This window comes from Cyprinodon variegatus, unplaced genomic scaffold (genome assembly GCF_000732505.1).
Source record: "Cyprinodon variegatus isolate N-32 unplaced genomic scaffold, C_variegatus-1.0 Scaffold2135, whole genome shotgun sequence".
In the NCBI taxonomy this organism is placed as follows: Eukaryota; Metazoa; Chordata; class Actinopteri; order Cyprinodontiformes; family Cyprinodontidae; genus Cyprinodon; species Cyprinodon variegatus.
The window spans coordinates 38,683-46,765 of NW_015152588.1; the positions used below are offsets into that span (position 1 = coordinate 38,683).

An 8,083-nucleotide genomic window follows, 5' to 3' on the forward strand; every position below is an offset into this window, starting at 1 on the left:
CTTGTCTTGGTGAGTGTTGCATGGACATACAACTATTACATTGCTGGATCTTTACCTCCCTACACCTCCACCAGGACCTGGTCCTGTGATTAAGACCTGCAGATTTGTCCTCCATACAAAATAAAAAAATAAAAGAAACAGAGCCTTTTCTTCTGTGGCCCCAAGACCAAGGAACTACCTCCTTCCCTCTAATCAGAGGACTTAGTGGCTTCTTTTAAAACCTAGCTAAAAATGTACAGTTTGAAATATCCTGTTGCTTAAATTTAGTTTTCTTGTATTTATTTTGTGATATTTGTTTTGAAAGTTTTACTGACTAACTTACGTCGGCCCTTAAGGACTAATTTAGTAAATCTCTGTATTATTATAGAGGTAAGCTTAATCTTCCTTAAAACCAGGAAATAATACAATAGGTTGAGCAAATGGAGCCTTAAATAAACATATTTTTGCCTGGGAAATACAGGACACTACAAATGTTTGCACTGTCGTTCTGGACTCATAAATTATTTATCTTCAGACCAGGAAAGTGTTTCATTTTGGAACATCTCCAAAGCAGACACAACTTCAAATTGCTTCTACATTGTACATATTTTATAATGGAAAGAAATTGCCTAAAGTGATGCTTGGAGTTGTGGGAGTCTTCCTTAATATAAGCCATTTCCTTAGGGGATGAATTTGTTTGGAATGTCAGTCCGGGAATGAAATGGACAAAAACAGATTAAATGTTTTGCTTGGGTGGAAGGATTGATTAACAATCATTCTTTATAATTTAAAAGTCTTGCAAGACTTGAAGACAAAGACGGTGTTAAGAGCTCATTAAAGGAAGATGACACTTAATTTAAATGCAAAGATGGAGAGAGAGAAAAAAAAAGACAATGTCAGAGGTTTCAATAATTTAGCCCCACCTTTCAGTCCCTCTGGATTATCTAATTATACCAATAAATCTGGAATCTTCCTTTTAATTTAACTGCTGTGCCAGTAATAAAAGCAGGCGTACACCTATGCAGTACTGCTTTGAACTTACCTTTAAATGTATAGTGGAGAATATTCACAAATGTTTGAAAAGAACCGCCCTCTCCACGTAAAAAAAAATGCACGTGCACAACCCTGTATCCGCTCCAGAGAGGGAACACCTATTAAACACGTGGGAGAGTGGCACAGGGCCATTTCTCCTTGTGCAAAACTCTGTTTAAAAATTGCTGCTTGCATCGCTCATACATTACTTTCCAAAAGAAGATTTGAAATTTTCCACTATGACAGACTCACCACCAGTAAGTGAATAGCGAGACGAGCACATAGGACGGCCTTATGTAAATATATCACCAGAATGATTGACAATTAGGAGGACCAATTATTTTGAAGATCAAGCAGGAAAAAGAACAAGTTCTACTTTACCTTTAAATATGAAAGTGGCATGTTATAGACCAGAAGTCTTCAGTCTTCGAGGTCTAGTGTCCTCCAGCTATTAGATGTGTGTGTCCACTTCTCCACACCTGAATTAAATGGGTGAATTACCTCCTCAGTATGCAGCCTGAGTCCACCTAAAGATCAAAATATGATCAAAGTATACTTACAGAATTTGCTTTTAGTGTTTTTAATTATTTTGTTGTGCTAATAGTGTTTGCTACTCTTAGGTAATTTAAGTACATTTTTAACTTTCAGAATGGAAAGTAAACTCTACTATAATGGTTAATACATGTTTCATCCATTTAATGTATAATATGATTTTTTAATGGTTCAGCTGCTGCTCTGACCATCTGTAATTCTGCCTGAACTGTGAAAAACACACACTAACACGTTGTTATACAATAACCATTTATTCATAAACATGGCAAAGTTAGGAACGCTGCTGTTCAGCCAGAGAACCTTGAAATAAAATATAAGCAAAAACTTACAGATGGGTTCTGTTTACATGTGGAGAATAGAAGAGTTCATCCGCTGCCTTGTACCTGAAAGTTAAAGCCCGGCTAAAATTGTGGGAGCTTCACGATTCTAAATCCAGAGAATACTCCTCTTAAACATCTCTCTATTGTTTGTTTATGTTTATAGATTTTTTTTCCTCCAGTGAAAGCAGACCTGCTTTCTCTCCTTCAGCCGTTTACACCTTCTGCTGTGTTCATTTTCCTCCTGAACTGAAAAAAATAAATGTCAGAACTACATACGACACTGAAGTAAAAAGGGTCTAAATGTACAAAATCCATTTTTAAAAACACAAACCCCCATGCGCACACACATACACACACTATGGCACACATTGCTGAGCAGTGAACTTCACGGACATAAGAGAGAGGGCTTCTATTGTGAGCACAGAGCCGTTTCACACGTGTGCCTACAGGCACACGTGCTACACTCAAGCTTTGGAAAAACAAACACTTGGACAGAATAAAGATGAAATGTTTGGGTTTCGGCTCAGTGCAAGCATTATGGCTTAGGAAGCTGCAGTAAAAGGAGAACGGGCAGTAGGCTACAAAGTAAAAAACAACACGTTTTCTATCTACAGTACATTTTGAAGGTATTCGTACACCTTTTTTCATCATTAGTGAAATTACAACCACAAACTACAAAGTGTTTTATTGGGACTTTAGGTTGCAGACCATCAAAAAGTAGTGCAAGGAAAAAAAAAAATTAATTGTATTTTTTAAAAATCTGAAAGTTCTGGTGTGTTGTTTTAAAATGAGGAAACTAATTTGATACCTCATAAAATGCAGTTATACTTTTAGAAGCAGGAGTTACTTGATTGGTCAATAGAGACGTGAGTAATTCCCCTCTCTTCGTTAGAAATGAGTGAATAATTAGCACAAGGAGAACTCAAGAACACAGCAGGAAGATGAGAGAGGAGGTGTTTGGTTATAAAACTATATTTCAAAACTTTAAAGATCTCAGAAGACTGGCAGGATTATGCTGCATGGATTATTTTCTTCCACGGGGATAGCTAAAAAGGCTGAAGGCTGCAAAGATGGGAGACTGGTCCAAGTCCAAAGCGAAATTTCATTGAGAATCTCTGCTAAGACTAAAAAAAGATGTGCACAACTAATCGCCATCCAACCTTAGTGAGTTTCAGCTATTCGGCAAAAAAATAAAATTTCAATCGAATGATTTGCAAATCTGAAATAGAACTGAACCATGTTGTACAGCTGTATATGCAGCAAACTGTGGTACTAATAAGTGCTGACCTAGGACTGAATACAAACACACAGCACACTTTTCAGATTTTCTATAAATTGGTTTGCAAACCATTTTTTTCTTTTTCTTACCCTTTTCAATTAAGCACTATTTTGTGGTGGTGTATCATATAGAATCACAACCAAACAAACTGCAGTTTGTGGTTATAATGTGGCAAAATGGAGGGGGAAAAAAAGTATTCCAAAGTACTGTATTTCAACTCAAACATAACACATCACTCTCAGAGACTGCTCAACACTCTGACAACACAGTTAAGTGCTCAAAACACCTGATCATGCTCACTCTGTCCTTTTCGAATTCAAAAAGCTGTGATTATCAAACATTTTTCTCCTTTCTTCTCAGCTGTGATTTCACAAAGCTGGCAGCGCTGCGTTTGAGTGCATGAACCAGTCCGTCAAAAAAAAAAAAAGCAGCTCACTTATGTGAGCCTTTAAGTTCTCGTCTCTCTGCTGGAGATGCAAATTGGTGCATCAGAGAGTGCATGAGTGGGAACTTGTGCACTTAAGTGATGATAAAGAAAAACAGATGAGAAGTTTTTGTGCAGAAGTTCCAGCATATTCCAGCTCTAGGGAGGTCTTAGAAAGACATTAATCGGCTCAACCGATAGGTGCAGTCACCATGGCTCTCCATGGAGAGTCTTTGGAGTGAGCAGGAGCATCTTGTGGAAAAAGCTGGTGAGAATTCGTGGAACATGAGGACTGTAACCGTGCGCTTAAGCACACTTAGAAGAAGAGCACACATTGAACACAGGGTCTTAATGAGCAGAGAGGAAGGCGAGTAAGACGTGTGGGTTTAGGTCTTTGGGGCGTGACGGGCTGTGTTGTTCCCAGTTCCTTCAGTCCAAACACACAGCAGCACCCCCATGCCTTCCTTATTAGTGTGAGTGTGTTTGTGTATCTTTGTGCAAATGCTTCCCTCTACAGTCAAACGAACGAAGAGAATCCTGTCACAGGGGTGCGTGACCCCGGTGGGTTGGTGCTGGGGTTGACATGTGTGTGCGCGGGCTGTCCCGTGGGTGTGTACGCCCCCCCTGTGCTGTGTTGCGTGACCACGGTTTGGTAGTAGGGCTCCGTGTCAACGGTGGCGCACTCCTCGTAGGCGAAAGGACTCCCCGTCCCTTTGAGGCCTTTGGGCTGCCGCTTCCAGGAGTTGTAGTAAGTGGGGTCACTCATGTAGTGGTTGACAAAGGAATGCTTTGGCTGTTCGTCCTCATAGTCGCTGTCCGTTAACTGCAGACAAACACAGCAGGATACATTTAAATGTCTGGATTGTTACTGGAACATGAATTAATAGGTAACTAATAAAGTGAAAGGTTAGATTCTAGCAGTCCTGTAACAATAGCAGGTGTCTTAAAGACTCATTCCTCAGCTAATACTAGATGATCACTGGCTACACTAACCCAAAATGGCAAAAAGGTGAGAGTAAACAACCCCTCTAAACTACAAATTTATCATGTTTGAGCTGCTGGCCTCTGGGGGGCGCTATATGCTAATTAAAGCTAAGGCAATTGGACCGAAAACTTTTCCCCAAAAATCCATAAGCATGAAAACTTCAAGCATCTTTGTTCAGTTGAAGTTTGAATGGAGTCTTTTTTTTAACTACTTTTTGGTCACATTACAACATAAAACCTCAAAGTATTTTATTGAAATCTGAATGCCAGCTAACACAGTAGTTCTTAATTTGGAAGCGAGAGAAAAAAAAATTATTTGTTATAATATAAAAAAAAAAAAAAATCTACCCTAAAACAACATCCATGGTAAATATCTGAGTTAGATAAACAACCAAGAAGCCCAATGTAACTTTGTTCTGAACCCATCAAGTCATGTGACAGAATTTGTGGACATGGAAATGATGAAATATCCTAGCTTTGAAGCTGGTGTTGATGGTACAATGGAAAGAGCTCCAGACTAACACTCTGAACACATTGTTATCATTATACAGCATGGTGGTGGGAGGATTATGGAGTATCTTCAGAAAGAGCAGGGAAACCTGTCAGAGTCTAAAAGTGTTTTTTGCAAATATTTTCTTAGTAAAACATTTTGAAAAGCTTTTTTTACTTTTCCCTCCACTTTCAATACACATTATACTAATGTATACCAACTGAGGATTCTCGTCTTTTCATGTTTTCTAAAATATTCCTTGACATTAACTGGTCCTTCTTCTACTTCCTCTAAAGTGACGTAAGCTTTGTAGAAGTCAGAGTCTGTTTAACTGATTTCTAACTTCTTTTGAAGTCTCCATCTGTCTGATCAGTCCTGATCAGTCTTTGCTTCTTTTTTTTTTTGATTGACTGCAGACATGATACATGAAATGAAAACTTTGATAATACCTGTTATAAACTTTTCATTTCATTTCACAGCAAAAACGATATCTGACACCTTTTCTACTTTTTAATGTTATTTAGTTTTAATATAAAAAAATATACCAAGGTTGCTGGTGAGGTGTTACAGAGGTGTGAAAGTAGCTGAGTTTTTTTGGGATTCAAAAACATTTTCAGGTCAAACTTTTAGAATTTTGATGAAAAAATATTTTCAGAATTCTCAGTTTTTCTTTGTAATTTTTGAAGTGTAAAAAAATAAGGTTCAGTGTGAATTTGTTGCAGATATTTAATGTAATTGTTGGGCTTTAAATTATGGATAGATGGATGTTGGATGGATGGATGGATGGATGCATGGATGAAGTAAAAGAAAATGCTTTTAATTTTAGAGCTCTTGGAATATTTTATATATAAATCTCAATTTAACTATGTGATCTCAGTCAAGGAACATATTAATTAGGGGGATCCTTCCTCACCTTAAACCTAACAATTGTTTAGTCCTTTCTGTGCAGCAGTATAAAAATAATTCAAGTAAACTGCAGGACAGTGTTACACAGTCTGCAAATAAAAAGATCAGACATACGTTTTTTCATATCATTAAACCTTGTGATGAAACAGGCAGCATCCAGCACTGGCCAACTAATCTTCCTTAAACAGACACATAACCATGGCCGTTTCTCAATTCAAAAGAACGCGAGCTCGGACTCATGTTCTTGCCAAGTACATTCTTGACAAGAACACAGGAAAGTATGGACTTGGGGAGAATGGGAGCACCCACAATAAATATGGATCAATTGGAACAGAACAGTACTCGTGACATCACCACATTCAAAGCTAGTCTGGTGAGTCTGGAGCTGCATTTCACCCCCTGTTATTAATTCGTTCTACAGTGAATTCACAGCTCACGATGATGCGATCACTGTGATGCGATCTACCTGCTTACACGGCATGTCTAAAAACCACGTCAGACTCAGCTTCGCAGTGAGACGGCGCTACTCTGACTTGTCTATCTGGAAGCCAAACGAGTAGAACAGTAATATGAAGCACACTAGAGAGAAACACGCTGCCTTGGCAATTTGTGCAATTATGTGTGGTGAAATCCCTAAAAAGTAATGGTGACGACGCATTTGGACAAAGACATAGCTGAGCAAACGTGGCTACTATGGTCAATCAGTTTTACAAAAAGAATGGCCTTTGACTCGCACCCCTGCCATGCTTCTGTGTTTTCATTTGAGAAGAAGAAGAATCCTTGTTTGCACATGCCCACTGAGCGATTAGCCCTCAACGGCTGACTGAATTTGATTTGATTTTCTCCTGATTTTCTCAGGAGGTCATCATGAGAGGCTGATCGCCCCTGGTTACCCCCTGCATACTACACAATGCACTGGGAAGTTGAAAGTCAGCCCGATCAAAAAATTCTTGCCCGAGTGTAAAGTTGGCCCGAAAAGGGCTAGAAAATCATACAGTGTAAGCCTGGCTTAACATTAGCCCCGGCTGCTGATTCCCTCGGAGGTCCGCTGGTTACTACAGTCATCTCAACATCGGAACTTTTTAAAATAACGCACTAAATCAATAAATGGGCCATATAGTGACGCTCTCTTTCCTCAAATGATCTTAAAACGTACTTCAATGGAACAACAGCAACAAGAACTTTTAACTTCATACTCTGAGCTCTGTAAGCGCTCCCCTGGAAGCTGCTGCAGCTGCAGTGCATGCTCGGACAGCTCTCAATCTCGAGCTCGGACGAGTCTACTCTGATGCTTGCTCGGTAAAGAGGGAGGGGCAAGAACAACATCCGGGGACTTTGTCTGTTCTCAGTCTTGTGTTCTTGTGAATTACACCAACCAGACAGAAACAGGAGGAACTTAATCTGATACAAGAGATGAAGGTAAAGCCATATGGCAGAGACAGACAGGAGGACACAGATACCTCTGATTCAGAGACCTCAGTGGGTTTCTCTGTAAGCATGGTGCTTTCAGTAAGCACGGCTCCGTTATAGTTGTTACAGATATCCTCATCAGAATAGTGCAGCACACCTGGACTTGGCCTGGGTGGAGACCTGGACATGAATTTGGACAATAAGACTCTGATTTCTTATGAGGTTCAATGCTCTGTGTGTCTGATGCAAAGCTCACCGTGTCCCGTTCTTTTTTAAAAAAGAGTTCTTGGTGTTGAGCGTTCTGCTGTTTAATTCCAGAGAAGTAAAACCTCCGTTGTCGAGGGTTACCGACTCCTCCCCAGGAGTTATGTGCTTCCCTGCAGGATTAGAAAAAAATAAAAGAAAATACTTATCACATAAGCAGGACACTTTTTCTTTTTATCATAAATCTAATTCTTAATAACCTATTCATTCGTATTTAGGACCATATATAATGGCAGACTCAGGTTTACACAAAGCAAATTGCAAAAAGAAAATAAAAATAGAAAAAAAAATGTTTAAAGAACCACATAACTTATTTCATTCATGTCTTTATCTGCTTTTATCACCTTGAACCTCAGTTGGCACACTCAGTTTCGGCACTTATTTCGGATGTGATCAACCATTAAATAACTGTTATTAGCGGTCATCATTCCCATAGAATAGCT

The 8,083-nt window shown here is 39.1% G+C and overlaps 1 protein-coding gene across 1 annotated transcript; it reads right to left on the bottom strand.

Annotated features, from left to right (window-relative positions):
* Window positions 1-3,052: 3,052 nt before the first annotated feature.
* Window positions 3,053-7,775, bottom strand: LOC107105189 (protein sidekick-1-like). The gene is made up of 3 exons (XM_015405311.1): window positions 7,633-7,775; window positions 7,427-7,556; window positions 3,053-4,409 (listed from the first exon to the last, which is right to left on the bottom strand). The coding sequence occupies exons 2-3, from the start codon at window positions 7,463-7,465 to the stop codon at window positions 4,104-4,106; spliced, it is 345 nt and encodes a 114-aa protein (XP_015260797.1). The 5' UTR covers window positions 7,466-7,556; window positions 7,633-7,775; the 3' UTR covers window positions 3,053-4,103.
* Window positions 7,776-8,083: the final 308 nt, after the last annotated feature.

Bases quoted from the DNA above. Each gene is read 5' to 3' on its own strand.
- LOC107105189 (XM_015405311.1), bottom strand. From the start codon at position 7,465: ATGCTTACAGAGAAACCCACTGAGGTCTCTGAATCAGAG. The intron at 4,410-7,426 runs GTATCTGTGTCC...GTTTGTCTGCAG, and splicing joins CTGAGGTCTCTGAATCAGAG to TTAACGGACAGCGACTATGA.